Here is a 15,873-nt window from a genome sequence, read left to right as displayed (position 1 = left end):
CTACGTGTCAATAGACCGTCCTCTTCGAGGTAATTCATAACGTTCGAACACTATATATGTTCCAGAATCCTGCTGCATTTCGACGTTAATTACATGGGCCTGTAATTTAGTGAATTACCTCTATTGCATTTCTTGAATATTGGTGTGACCTGTGCAACTTTCCAGTCTTTGGGTAAGAATCTTTCGTCGAGCAAGTGGTTGTATATTATTGCTAGGTATGGAGCTATTGCATCAGCATACTCTGAAGGAAACGTAATTGGTATGCAATCTGAACTGGAAGATTTGGTTTTATTAAGTGATTTAAGTTGCTTGATTACTCTGAGGATATATACTTCTAAATTACTCACGTTAGTAGCTGGTCTTGATCCGAATGCTGGAATATTGACTTAGTCTTCTTTGGTGAAGGAGCTTCGGACGAATGTGTTTAGTAACTCTGCTTAGTATTTCCACTGTGGTATTTCCATGCTATCGTGCAGAGAAGGCACTAATTGTGACTTGCCGCTAGCATACTTTGCGTACGATCAGAATCTCTTTGGATTTTCTGCCAGGTTCCGAAACCAAGTTTCGTTGTGGAAACTGCTACAGGCATCTCGCATTGAAGTCCACGCTAAATTTCGAGCTTCTGTAAAACATCGCCAATCTTGGGGATTTTGCGTCTGTTTGAATTTGGCATGTTTGGCTCAAATGGCTCTGAGCACTATGGGACTCAACTGCTGAGGTCATTAGTCCCCTAGAACTTAGAACTAGTTAAACCTAACTAACCTAAGGACATCACAAACATCCATGCCCGAGGCAGGATTCGAACCTGCGACCGTAGCGGTCTTGCTGTTCCAGACTGCAGCGCCTTTAACCGCACGGCCACTTCGGCCGGCTGGCATGTTTGTTTCGTTGTTTCTGCAACAGAGTTCTAACCCGTTTTGTGTACCAAGGAGGATCAGCTCCGTCGTTTGTTAATTTATTTGGTATAAATCTCTCAATTGCTGCCGATACTATTTCTTTGAATTCATGCCATATCTGGTCTACTCTTATATTATTAGTTTGGAATGAGTGGAGATCGTCTCTCAGGAAGGCGTCAAGTGAATTTTTATGTGCTTTTCTTGAATAGGTATATTTTTCGCTTATTTTTCGAGGATTTGGGGATTACAATATTCAGTCTCGCTACGACAACCCGGTGTTCACTAATCCCTGAATCGGTTTTGATGCTCGTTATTATTTGTTGCTAAAAGGTCAAGAGTATTTTAGAACCGTTTACTATTCGAGTGGGCTCATGAACTAATTGCTCGAAATAATTTTCAGAAAATATGTTTAGCACAATTTCGGATGATGTTTTATGCGTACCTCCGGATTCAAACATGTATTTGCGCCAACATATCGAGGGTAAATTAAAGTCACCACCAACTATAATTGTACGAGTCAGGTACATGTTTGTAATTTGGCTCAAGTTTTCTTCGAACCTTTCAGAAATTGTATCACCTGAGTTGGGAGATCGATAAAAGGATTATTTTATTCCGGTTGCCAAGAATGACCTCTACCTAAAATAGATCACAGAAACTACCTATTTCAATTTCGCTACTTCTGACAGCAACAAACAGGCCATCGCCACCTGTATTTAACCTATCCTTTCTGAACACCGTTAGGTCTTTCGAAAAATCTCAGCTGAACTTATCTCCTGCCTCTGCCCGTTTTCAGTGCCTATAACGATTTGAGCATCAGTGCTTTCTATTAGCACTTGGAGCTCTGGTACTTTCCAACACAGCTACCACAATTTAAACTGGTACACCGATGGTCCCTAGATTTATGTTCTTCCTGTGCTCGAAATGCACCCTTTGAGATTGAAGCCCTTTTTGTGTTTCTTCGAGACCTTCTAACCTAAATAACCGCCCGTTCTACGTCACACAGCCCCTGCTAACCGTACAGCTGCCTCCTGTATGTAATGGACTCCTGACCTATTTAGCAGAAACCAGAACGTCAGCAGCCTACAGAGCAAGTAAAGGAATCTGCAGCCTACACGGTCGCAGAACTGTCTGACCCTCTGGTACCAGAGGTACCAGAGGTCCACAATCGATCCTGCGCAAATGGTGAGATCTGCTTTCATCTACAAGCACAACTGGCAGTCTTTATCATTTCAGATAGCCACTCGAAAGTTGAGAGAATCTATTCCAGTCCAAAACAACGCATATCATTGGTACCGACGTGAGCCACCACCTGCAATTGGCTGCATTCTGTGCCCTTTATGGCATCCGGGAGGACCCATTCTGCGTCTGAAATGACTCTACCAGGTATCCACAAGGCGTGCGCACTGGCTTTCTTCTCCTCCTTGGCAGCCATGTCCCTGAGGTGCCCCATAACGCGCCTAACAATGGAGGTCTCCCAGATCTTGCGGGCTGAAAGGTTTCGTCTGAAACAGGACGCACAACTGCATCTGACTGAGGGGCATTGTCAGCTACAAATAGCACCTGGAACCTGTTTGTCTGACTAACCAGGGAGGCCCTACATTCGGTCCTCCAGGAAGTCTTTTGCAGCCTACCAGGCCTGAAGCGTCCTCCAGTTCGACCACGGGTGATGGATCAGCCTTGTTGGGGGAGCCATAATTGAGCTGGCGACTGGTGCAAACCGTATGCCGAACTCGTGGGTCATGGTGGACGTCCGTTGGATCGCCATGGCCAGTCCATAACAGTGATGCCAGTCCACTGCAGTCTCACGCTGTGTCACCAAAGCCGACACAGCTTGGAGCTAAGAGCGAATTGTCACCAACTCAGCTCGCATATGCACACAACAATCAGAATCCCTATCCATAGTAAAGACGGCGGAAAGCTACACTACACAGACAAACAAACGGCTGTCGACATGCGCAATGGTACTTGTAACCTCCCCCTCACTTATCGACCTTAATGACAGTGAAAAATTAATCTGCATGTACCTAATGGAAATTTGGGAAAAGCAATCGTCACCGAAGTTAATCTGTCGGTAAAGAGGGAGGAAGGGTTACATCTACATGAAAGGAAAAATGCAAATGAAATTGGTGGAAATTAATTTTGAAAAAGGGTAAAGTTAATAAAGAAAGTAAATGTGCGGTCGTTACGTTAACAATTAACTGGCGTTAATGCGATATTTAAGATTTGGGGAATATTACGGTCGTCAGTCCTACGGACAACTACTATAATAACTGAGAAAGAAAAGTTAATGCACATATAATTAGCACTAAAAGTGTGGCAACTGAAGGTTGACAAGTGTTGTGTGAAAACTGAATGTTTGCCAGAAGTAATAAATTTCATTACACTCTGACATAATTTAGCAAAAGAATGAATAAAACCGGAAAATTGGAAGTTAAGTTGGTGACTGAAATTGATAGTGAACTTTGTTTCTGAAGCACTACGAAATTAAATTAAATAAGGTTAGTCTTGGGCTACCTCAACAATCATCTCAAAAGCAACTTGAATCTACGCAATTTAGAAATAAGAGATTTAACTTTGAACTTGAATTAAATGATTTTGAACAATTAACAATAGTAAAATTTAGTATGTACCAAGCTGAGCTGTAGTCACAGGTAAGCTAAAATATGGTAACAAAACTCGCACTCTTAATTTGTGCTTGTGTAATCTAAATATAGTTCTGTTTGGTTATTGTAGCCAGCTATGAATACCTTAACTGAACTTTGAAATTAAAGCAGTGAAATGGAATGATATTAGTTTAATGCTAAGGTTGATGCTAAGTTGCTGTATTTTAGTGGTACAAATGGAACAGTTTGAAAAGCTGAGGTCTGCCATACAGTTCTAAAACTTTTCGTGCTTTCAGTCTTCCGTGTTGGTTGATTGAAGGTTTGAAGTCGTCGATCGAGGAGGTGGCGACAATCACTTATTGTCGGCTGTCGCTGTTGCAGAAGGTGGATGTTGGCGCGCTTTCTTCTCGACACAGTCACCAGGCGAAACGGGCTCTTGATGTGTGCCAGCTAATGTTTCCCATCTGCGACACCGTGCCAGAAACTATCATAGTAAGTCGAGCGCAATTACATGCTGCCAAATCCCGAAATTGCGGCAACTCGCGGGAGCGTCACACAACACACCTGCTCCACTGCCCTACTCCAGCCAGACTCTGCTCTGCCCGCGCTCCACGCGGCAGAGTTAACACTATCCAAGATCCTAAACACTTTGGTTCTCCACACGACATATCGATGTAATCGTTCGATAGCATAGTTTTCCCTAGGCAAGACCCAGCGCAAAAATACAAATAATATTTACAAAGCAAACCAATTAGACATCGACATAAATGCGTAAATATATATATATATATATATATATATATATATATATATATATATATATATATATAGTAAAACAATTAAAATATATAAAGACACAGGAATGTCATTTCTTCAGGTAACAAAATAAAAAAAATTTATAGTACAATAGATGGAAAGAGGAGGATATGCATTTCCGGCGTTACGTACTCTGCTGTAGATACTAATGAAAACGCAAGAACTGCGTCTAATAACTTACCTGTAGATTAAGACTCGGAGATTTAAAAGGTGAAACCAAATAATTCGCCCCTGGTTAGGAGTAGTAAAATTTCACAAAATCGATTACTTTCGGATACAAACGAAAACTCGAGAACTGTGTCTAGTAAATATTAAACCAACACGCAGAAATTCGAAAACTAAACTGCCAAAGCACACATATGAAACTATATAATTCGCTGCTGGATAAGTACTAGTAAAATGCCACAAAATGTGTTACTTAACTGTTGCTGCTGTTGCTCGGCCTGCAGCTGTTGCCTGGCTGACTGGACTTCTGCTTGCGAGGGACCACTAGCTTCCACAACAAACGAACTCACAACTATCTACTAAACTCTACCCCAGACACACGTCCGGTCGCCCTGATATCCGTTTACCAGGTGGCAGCTCAAGCACGTACAGCGGGTAGGCAAAATAATGTGAACATCTGTACTTGGGAATGGTTTATTAATAAGGGATTGGACCCCCATTTGCCCGTAATACAGCTGCGATTCTTCTTGGATTACTGGCATATAATGATGTTATGCCACTCTTCGATCACAACCTATTCTGACTCCTGTAGTGACGAAGGAGGCGGAAATCTGCTCCGGAGTCTGCATTCCGATACCGCCCACAAGCATTCGACAACTTTCAAGTCTGGGGACTGTGCTGGCCATGGAAGCCGCTGCAGTTTAGTTGCATGCTCCTCATTCCTCGATTGTACTCTCCTGGCTGTGTTAATTGGTGCATTATTGTTGGGGAACAACATTTGATTCGTGGGGTGCACCTGATCACCTAAAATGTTCACATAATCGTTCGCTGTAACACGGCCTTTGAGAGTAATGATGGGACCAGCAGAATACCATGATATGGCTGACCACAGCATCACACTTCCACCTCCATGCTTAACCGCTGGAATCGAGCAATCAGGATTGTGTGCTTCTTTTGGCATTCTCCAGACGTAAACCCAGCCCAATGTTGGAAATAACGAAAACGTTGACTCGTCGGACCATATGACGTGTTTCCACCGTTCAGCCGTCCAGGATTTACGCTCCTGACACGATGTGTTGCCTATTTTTGCGTTTTGTGTCGTCACTAATGGTTTCGGTGTAGCAGCTCGTCTATGAATGTTCGCCTTATGGAGTTCTCGGCGGACAGTGTCGATAGATACGGTGTCTCGAAGATGGCTACTGAGCTCTGCAGTCACTTTAGCCTCCGCAGTTTTGTGTTGTGTCGACACAATTCGTGTTAGCATACGACGATATATGTCATTTTGATTTGATTTGCGCCCACTATTACTGATATGGTTGGGAACACGATACAGCGGCTGCTCAAGTGGAAGACTGAGCAACAAATTGAGGATAGAAAATTCATGCAAGGTGCTGGTAACAACATATTGACATATAACTCGTTCAATTTAAATGTACATCAGCTGATTTAACATGAATCATCAACAAGTTATCTAACATCAAACAATCTACAAATATGAGATTTAAACCTTTCCCAAAACTTTAATGCTTGTAAAATGTTATTACGAAACACAGAAAATTACCAAACTGGTCACTGTATTTAAGCCTTACATAACCTAATGGGCACAATTGCTTACAGGAAATAATATCACAGACGTATATCAATATCTGCCCACTACAGCACTGTCTTACGTGACCTTGTGTGCCACAATGATTCACAGAACCAACTCATATAGTTAAATGGAAAATATTACCCACAACGGCGCTTGCGTTATAATCTTACGTAGCACACCGATTTACCAAGACAATGCAATTAATGCCAAGTACAGTCTGGTCCAGAATAACGAGTGCCCTACCACTGATTAAACTACTCAGAATCAGTAACGAACTGTTTTACAAGGCAAGCACATACAGTTCGGAGAAGTTAACAAGACAGTGCCTCCATTTGAATTTTACCACAGAAATCCATCAGTAGTTGTAGGCCAGGCGGTGATTCGAAAAGGATTGGCTCACATGGCTCTGAGTACTATGGGACTTAATATCTGAGGTCATCAGTCCCCTAGAACTTAGGACTACTTAACCGTAACTAACCTAGGGGCATCACACACATCCATGCCCGAGGCAGAAAAGGATTGATAATAAGTTCCCGCACTGTTGGCGGTTGGCAGTAAACCCCTGGCGTGCGATAGATGTGTGGGCCAGAAACCTCGTTGCAACAGGAGCCGTTAACAACAGTACCCACAGAACTCTTTCTAAAACCACACCGTGAAATGACGTCAAAGTGGTTTCCAAAACAGTTTAACACTCAACAGTAGTAAGAGATAAGGACGAAAAACAAACATACACGGCACATACAATTAGCCTTGAATTATTCCTAGCTGTGGTTAAGATTGAATTAATTTTAACCCAACAGGTAAACAATGGTGCCACAGTAGACTTAAACTTTACTTGACTAGCGTGACAATTTGGGCGTCCCTTAACTGACATAAGTTCAGTAACAAACTGAAATGCAATTTAAAGACACTCAGGTAGGGGTATTGTGAAACACTTCATCAACAATTTAAGCAAACACGCACACATAGGCACTGCAGTTCATACGTAAATCAACCAGGGCACAAGTCAGTATTTCGGCCGGCCGGTGTGGCCGAGCGGTTCTAGGCGCGTCAGTCTGGAACCGCGTGACCGCTACGGTCGCAGGTTCGAATCCTGCCTAGGGCATGGATGTGTGTGATGTCCTTAGGTTGGTTAGGTTTAAGTAGTTCTAAGTTCTAGGGGACTGATGACCTCAGAAGTTAAGTCCCATAGAGCCATTTGAACCATCAGTATTTCGACACGCGACGTGGGAACACTCACTGCTCAGCAGCGCAAGCCAGAATACGACAGAAAGAAGTCTCGCTGAAATTCCACCAGATGAAGATGCACCAAACTAACAGCTCACCTTTAACAATATTAATCCAAATGCCGCTAATAAGGTAATGGCCAGAAAAACAACAGCCCGTAGCCGCAGCGTAAGGACGGTTGAGCTCGTATACAGAACGAACGACAGCGAGTGACTGCAGCACCTCCAGGTCCGCTGCTCGGCCGGCCCCAATGCAGCTGCCACACTCACGCCACTTGCCGACGCGACTTCCGCGATCTTCCGGCGTCGCTCCGACCAGGCCCGCTCGTCTCTCCCTGCCCGAGACTCCCTTTCGGCTTCCCGCACGGAATCCCAGAGGGCGCACCAACCCGCGCACAGCAGAGCGAATCGAAAGAGATCGAACACACTACACCGGAACAATCAAATCGCAGGAGCCCACGGCACAATTACGTTTACACGATAATGTCTTTTGAAGCATTCAGTAAGTTAGCTGTCTTGGTTACTGATGCTCCAGCTAATAGGGCCTCCACAATCTACCCTTTTTGGAACCCTGTTAGGTCTTTCATTGCATGACGATCTCGGTCTCTGAATACAATTACGAAGTGCGCACTACTCGTAAACGACGAGCACTGCTGCCCAGTCCTTTACGAAGACGCACAGTTCACCGCGACACGCGCCTTACCTGCGTTGTTGACCGTCAGGCACAACCATCCCATTACTACCAGTGTTCACATTACGTTGCCTATCCCCTGTACTCACCCCAGCGTCGGCTAGTGTTCAGTCATGCCTCCTGCCCCATTTCACACTGCACGGCAAGCGGCGGCGTACCCCGGAACTAGTTAGAGCTGTGAAGTGCTGCACACCGAAGGGTAAAGAGTGCACCATGCACTGCAAACACCGAGCGGAGCCCTGCCTCGAACATCGCTGAAGGCTAAATACACTACTGGCCATTAAAATTGCTACACCACGAAGATGACATGATAAGCTTTTCAGAGCATTCACACAAGGTTGGCGCCGGTGGCGGCACCTGCAACGAGCTGACATGAGGAAAGTTTCCAACCGATTTCTCATACACAAACAGCAGTTGACCGGCGTTGCCTGGTGAAACGTTGTTGTGATGCCACGTGTAAGGAGGAGAAATGCGTACCATGACGTTTTCGACTTTGATAAAGGTCGGATTGTAGCCTATCGCGATTGCGGTTTATCGTATCGCGACATTGCTGCTCGCGTTGGTCGAGATCCAATGACTGTTAGCAGAATATGGAATCGGTGGGTTCAGGAGGGTAATACGGAACGCCGTGCTGGACCCCAACGGCATCGTTTCACTAGCAGTCGAGATGACCGGCATCTTATCCGCATGGCTCTAACGGATCGTGCAGCCACGTCTCGATCCCTAAGTCAACAGATGGGGACGTTTGCAAGACAACAACCACCTGCACGAACAGTTCGACGACCTTTGTAGCAGCATGCACTATCAGTTCGGAGACCATCGCTGCGGTTACCCTTGACGCTGCATCACAGACAGGAGCGCCTGCGATGGTGTACTCAACGACGAACCTGGGTGCACGAATGGCAATACATCATTTTTTCGGATGAATCCAGGTTCTGTTTATAGCATCATGATGGTCGCATCCGTGTTTGGCGACATCGCGGTGAACGCACGTTGGAAGCGTATATTCGTCACCACCATACTGGCGAATAACCCGGCGTGATTGTATAGGGTGACATTGGTTACACGTCTCGGTCACTTCTTGTTCGCATTGACGGCATATTGAACAGTGGACGTCAAATTTCAGATGTGTTACGACCCGTGTCTCTACCCTTCATTCGATCCCTACGAAACCCTACATTTCAGAAGGATAATGCATACCGCATGTTGCAGGTCCTGTACGGGCCTTTCTGGATACACAAAATGTTCGACTGCTGCCCTGGCCAGCACTTTCTCCAGATCTCTCGCCAATTGAAAACGTCTGGTCAATGGTGGCCTAGCAAGCGGCCCGTCACAATACGCCAGTCACTACTCTCGATGAACTGTGGTATCGTTGCTGAAGCTGCACGGGGAGCTGTACCTGTACACGCCATCCAAGCTCTGTTTGACTCAATGCCCAGGCGTATCGAGGCCGTTATTACGCCCAGAGGTGGTTTTCTGGGTACTGATTTCTCAGGATCTACGCACCCAAATTGCGTGAAAATGTACTCACATGTCAGTTCTAGTATAATATATTTGTCCAATGAATACCCGTTTATCATCTGCATTTCTTCTTGTTGTAGCAATTTTAATGACCAGTTGTGTAAAACTGATGTTCACAGCAAAGTCGTGTGTGTCAGTATTTCTCTAGATGTAACGTGACGGTCCCTGCTTCTGCGACAAGTGCGCGAACTCCCGCAGTGACAACGGTGTGTTGCGTTGTGTTGCAGACGGCGCAGCAGCGTCGGCTAGCGGAGGGCCATGGGTTCGCTGCCGAACCTGCACGCCATCGGCTCGGAGCGGCCGGCGGCCAGCCGCCTCCAGCCGTGGGATGACTGCATGCTCGAGGTGAGCCCTGCGGTGCGACCAGCAGCTGCGCACCGCGCTCACAGCCAGCCTCACGGCACGCCGGGTAGCCTACAAAACGGCGAACTCCTGCTGCATCACCATTCTGTACAACGCTTGCAAGCCAAAACGAAAGATCGGGAAAAGAAGTCGAAAAACTCAGTTCAGCATTCCGTTATATTCTCGGGGGAGGCGCAAGCAATGCCCAAAAAGTAACGACCACCAAAATATTTATATACTAAAAAAGTTATCAAATAAGGCGGCGTTAGCAGGAAAATAGTTCTTGAGACAGTACGAGACTGGATCAGAAGGGAGAACCGATAGAGGTTGTAATGGTTCTTTATTTACGTGACCATTACGGCACTCGAACCCCAGTTCTCGATACCAGTAATATCGTACTAGTTTTCTGCGAAGTAACAGACATATTTTTGTGACAATATTCACATTTGGTTTTATTAATGGAGAGGTACTCCGATGTATAGATATATAACAGTGATATGGGTCTTGTATCTGTTCATTTCTGTGAGACTGACATAATCTTTGACTTACTTGTAACCGTTTTGGCGTGAATGCGCACAGAGCAGTCTTTGTTTCACTTTGCAGATGTTAAGTTGTTATTTCGCTTTGCAAAAGAACAGTCAAGTCTTGTGTTTGGTTAAAGTGGAAATTAAATATATGAAGATTGATACAAAACTGTTTTCTTGATGATGTGACAATTAAGAAGAAGTATATGTGAATTTACAAGAAGTCTAATAAAAATGTGGATCGTGAACACCAAGTCAAAAATTATTTCTACCATACCATTGTTATGGTCTGGGATTGTTTGATCATTAAGAATTTCCTGAAAAACGCATTTGTTAGGTCTTCAAATATTGCTAAAATACTGATCTGGACTTTCTAGCAGTCAAAGTGGATGACCCTAGAATCAACAAGATGAGCCATAACAACTTCGACGAAAGATAAGTGCCAAAATTAATGACCTTTTTACAGTGAATTCATTATTTCCATTCTGACGATACCACCCACAGTCAATAACTTTGTTGTTGCCCGATAAAGCGAACATATGCTGCGTGAGAGATATTATTAATCTGATTTCTAACCTACTTTGTAAGTGGTGGTTTTGTTAGAAGGTACTCAAAGTACCCTCCGCCACACACCGTCAGGTGGCTTGCGGAGTATGGATGTAGATGTAAATGTAGACATAATGAGCACATATCTGTATCTCACAAACCAAGCAGCAGCAAAAGACGTTACTGAGATTTGTAAAACCGACGTTCGTCTTTCAAGATATCATGAACGTTTTGTTCAATATTGCTGCATCCAAAGTGTTCATAAGTCAATCCCGTACGATGTCCTGACTTCACATACATCATTTTGAAAACTTCTGGTCACAGATACGATACCATACAGGGACAAACTTTTTCAGTTTCGCAATCAGGGAAGCAGTGGTAAAACTAAACAAGTTCTCCATCTCTGCACTTCTCTATCACAAAGGCATCTCCTTGCAAATCAATTATCTCTAGCTGTGGTGCAAGAGGCAAATCATCAAGGCTGCAATCAAACGAATTCTGGAGCGGAAGAATGTCACTCTCACTTCTGTCAAGATCGAAAACTTCTTTAGAAAAGCTTCTTCAAATCGCGAGTAACTTTTGTCGGAAAATTGAGGTCGACATCTTTGATGATCGTAGCACAAAACTCTTTGGATCAGTGAATATAAGAAAAGGTTTCTCCTTCTAGTTATGCTTCAATGACAGCTTCCTCCGTGTTGAGTACATAGTTCCTCGTAGTCAGCGCATACACAACTTTCCCACTAGAGTACAGCAGTTAGTTTCCATTTTCTGTACATCACATAAACAATTTTGATCGACTTGGGTCAGTTTACATGCTATGGATATGTGATTTATTGGCGATAAAGCACCTCGTGTTGGCCATTTGAAGGTTAACAGATATTTTTCGTAAGAGTCCACGTATTCATCTCTAATACTGTTATTTATACACAAGTGTCTAACTAGAAACTTAAATTTACGAATCTTTACCTTTTTAGCACAGATGCTGCCAGCTCGTAGTTGAAAATTAATCTATGGAACAGAAGACGCTGTCTGGAAGAAATGATTTTAGACTAAATTTCAGTTTCACTATGCTACATACCAGGTACTTTGTATTACTGAGCAATGAACAGAAATTTTTGAAGCTGTAGACTGAACACTTTTCCGCACCACTGACAGTTCTAGCAGTGAGCAATGACTAATAAATTTCGTTTTCTCCTCTAGAGTTATAGCTTTGGACATCATATTTCTCAAATTGTGTTGAATTATGTACTACGACTTTCGTAAACGGATGTGTTTATTGAGAAGAAGGGTCTTCGATTTCATCACTCCCTTAGGAAACGTACAGAATCTTAAGCATGGCTCCGAAACAGCAACTGTCTAAATCTGACTAGGTTGAAAAATCGGCCAGCCGGTTGCAATGAAGGTTTATTTGCCCTACTTCTGAAAAAGGTATTTTTATAAACATTGAAACCATGGCCAAGGGCTAATAAAGCTTTACTTGCAACTGGTTGGCTCGTCGAATGTACAGAAGACGACTGCGGCCGACTGCTGCATATTGTTCGCACTGCTCACTTTTGTATGAGGACTTGCCGAAAAGTAAGGCCACCGAATTTTCAATATGAAAACTTTGTTTTTAATAAAACAAACGTTATTAACGTTCTACATGTCCGAAAGAACAGACACCATATCCATATAAGTATATAGTGCTGGCAATACCGGCCATGACCTTCTTCTTCTGTGCAGATGCACACATATTACCCGAACTCTTACGTTACTTGGTAAGAATGTCATTCACGAGTAAAGAGTGTGTTGCGTAGGGAGACTGCGAATGTAGTGTGTGGACGTATAAGGTGAGAATGTGGGTCTCGCGGAAGGCGTGCGCGAGATAGTCCCTGCAGTCGCACTATCCTCGGTGCCCTCTTTGGCTCAGATGGAAGCCGGCACGGTAGCTCAGCGTGTTCGGTCAGAGGGTTAGCAGCCCTCTGTAAAAAAAAAACTGAGCTAATCGATCAACAACGAACTTAAACGGATGTCTTACGACGTCCGCTCCGAGCAGATGCAACGAACAAAATGAGAAAAAAAAAGATGGATAGAGCGTCTGTCGTGTAAGCAGGAGATCCCAGGTTCGAGTCCCGGTCGGGGCACACATTTTCACCTGTCCGTGTTGATATATATCAACGCCCGTCAGCAGGTGACGGTATTAATATATAATTCGAATTAAGTCCACTTTCAGTTGCATGAGTTCGTCCATTAGCAAAATTGGCGCATTTAGGGGACTGAGAATTTGCATTTCGCGATCGAGAAGTCTGTTCACCCTCAACGGGTGACTGTGTGGTGTGCAGTGTCGAGTCACGGAATAATCGGTGCGATACTGCCTGATGGCACGGTGACTACCGAACGGTACGTGGAAGTTTTGGAGGATGACTTCATCCCCATTATCCAAAGTGACCCTGATTTCAACAAGATGTGTTTCATGCAAGATGGAGCTCGACCTCATGGAAGCAGGAGAGTGTTTGATGTCCTGGAGGAGCGTTTTGGGGACCGCATTCTGGCTCTGGGGTACCCAAAGGCCACTGGCATAGGCCTCGATTGGCCGCCATATTTTCCGGATCTGAACATATGCGACTCCTTTTTGTGTGGCTATATTAAAGATAGGGTGCACAGCAATCATCTCAAAAGCATTGCTGAGCTGAAAACAGCCATTCAGGAGGTCATCTACAGCATCACTTCAGCGGGTCATGCTGAATTTCGCTAGTCATCTGCCCCACATCATCGCCAATGATGGTACGCATATCGAACATGTCAGTAATTAACGAATGACAAAGCAGAAAAAACCATAAACTGCTACTAAATGATATAGCCCGCATCTCGTGGTCGTGCGGTAGCGTTCTCGCTTCCCACGCCCGGGTTCCCAGGTTCGATTCCCGGCGGGGTCAGGGATTTTCTCTGCCTCGTGATGGCTGGGTGTTGTGTGCTGTCCTTAGGTTAGTTAGGTTTAAGTAGTTCTAAGTTCTTGGGGACTGATGACCATAGATGTTAAGTCCCATAGTGCTCAGAGCCATTTGAACTAAATGATATAATAAACGTTTGACTTGAACGTCATATGTGACACACTACAAGTTCGTAATATGTAGAATTCTTGCTCGCAAAGTACTTTGTATGAATTGGTTCAAATGGCTCTGAGCACTATGAGACTTAACAGCTGTGGTCATCAGTCCCCTAGAACTTAGAACTACTTAAACCTAACTAACCTAAGGACATCACACACATCCATGCCCGAGGCAGGATTCGAACCTGCGACCGTAGCAGTCGCGCGGTTCCGGACTGCGCGCCTAGAACCGCGAGACCACCGCGGCCGGCACTTTGTATAAATTACAAACATATATAAGAAAAACTTCGTTTTTACATCGTTCCTCTCTGCACCGGCCACAGAGTCGCCACTCATCAAGACAATTACGCGGACGGCGCGCAACTCAGATGTGCAACCACACTCTCCAGCCATTCTACACCAGCGTGCTCACTCGACTCTCAAACTCAACCGCTACAGTCAGCCTGAATCACTTCGCTTGTTGATCATTGTTTGCCTGAGCCGAAGTTGCATGAAACGCTTCCTCTGCATTACATAACAATACCTCTGTTACGGAAAAAATGATTTTAAAAAGAATCTACAGATAGTGCGTGACAGCTCACTATGGAGAATATTACTTCTATGATCGTCAATAAACTCTTAATTATGTGAAAGAGATGCTAGTAAATGAAAATATGTCTGCACCTCGCTCCACTTCTTATATCATACATCAGCTAAAATTTTCTGTTTCAAAAACGGAGTGAGGTTTTGGAGTGAATACTATTGATCCTAGAGCCAGAAATGTTACTCTGCATACAATGGCGGAATTTATAAGAATATTACGAATGATTACAGTCTGCTATCCATAGTCATTATACTCTGAGCAAAAATAAGTTTATATTTTTTTGAAACTGCGTAATTGTCACCCAATGCGATGCATAAGTTTTAAATTTGGCTCATAGGTGCCGATAACGTTTCTCTGTAATTGTGCGAAAGCGTCGCGTTCTGCGATCTAACCCTCGGGCTCAGCGACGCTTCGAATAGCAAGGCGTCGAGACATGCGAATGAACGGCCAAACTTCAGATGTTCGTGGTAGGTGTAACATGGGTTAGTGATGTCACGTCGGGACCAAATTTCACCACAATTCTGCCCAACGCCATCGTGGCCGTATTACACTATGGGAAGGTCATCACACCCCCTGTTGCCCACATTTCACCCCTTCTTTTGACGCCTCTGTGATGGTGGTTAGAACCATGTTTACCAGTCGTAGAAGCATGAAACCGGAATTTGGTTGCAATAATTACACGTCTGTTTTTTGAAACTCATAAACAATATTTTATTCAAAATAATCTCCATTACTATTTATACATTTCTCCCACCTCTAAGGCAGCCTATGAGTGCCACGCCAGAAAGAAAAAAAACAGTTCTTTTGAAGCGTACCAGTCACTGAGCCATTTCCGTACATTTTTGTACGAACTGAAGCGTTGTTTAGTCAGAGCGTGTCCCAGTGATGCAAACAGATTATAATCGGACGAATCCAAGTCTGGAGAATAAGCCACATGCTCTAGAATTCCCCAACTGAACGCCTCGATCTTTTCCCTGACCCGTTTTGCAATGCGTGATGGGGCGTTATCATGGAGCAATATGACTATGTGTTGCGTTTTCCCATACTCCGGTCGTTTTTCACGTAATGTTCGATTTAAATCGATCATTTGCTGTAGGTCTCGATCAGTGTTAACGGTGTCACCAGGTTTTGGCAGCTCATAATAGATGAAACCCTTCTGATCCCACCAAACACTGAGCATCGTCTACTTTCCAAAGCGATTTGGTCTTGCAGTGGATGTCGCTGATTTGCCTGGATTGACTCATGATTTACGACGCTTAGGATTTTCAAAATATATCCATT

General features: G+C 44.2%; 1 protein-coding gene across 1 annotated transcript in view; it reads left to right on the top strand.

Annotated features, from left to right (window-relative positions):
* Window positions 1-15,873, top strand: part of LOC126419734 (UNC93-like protein) — a 265,867-nt gene that overhangs the window by 126,965 nt on the left and 123,029 nt on the right. Inside the window, exons 2-3 of the mRNA XM_050086912.1 lie at window positions 3,881-3,991; window positions 9,737-9,854. Coding sequence (XP_049942869.1) covers window positions 9,768-9,854 — 87 coding nt within the window. The 5' untranslated portion in view covers window positions 3,881-3,991; window positions 9,737-9,767. The remainder of the gene's footprint in view (window positions 1-3,880; window positions 3,992-9,736; window positions 9,855-15,873) is intronic.

Source organism: Schistocerca serialis, chromosome 9 (assembly GCF_023864345.2).
Source record: "Schistocerca serialis cubense isolate TAMUIC-IGC-003099 chromosome 9, iqSchSeri2.2, whole genome shotgun sequence".
In the NCBI taxonomy this organism is placed as follows: Eukaryota; Metazoa; Arthropoda; class Insecta; order Orthoptera; family Acrididae; genus Schistocerca; species Schistocerca serialis.
This window is presented reverse-complemented; position numbering and strand designations above follow the sequence as displayed.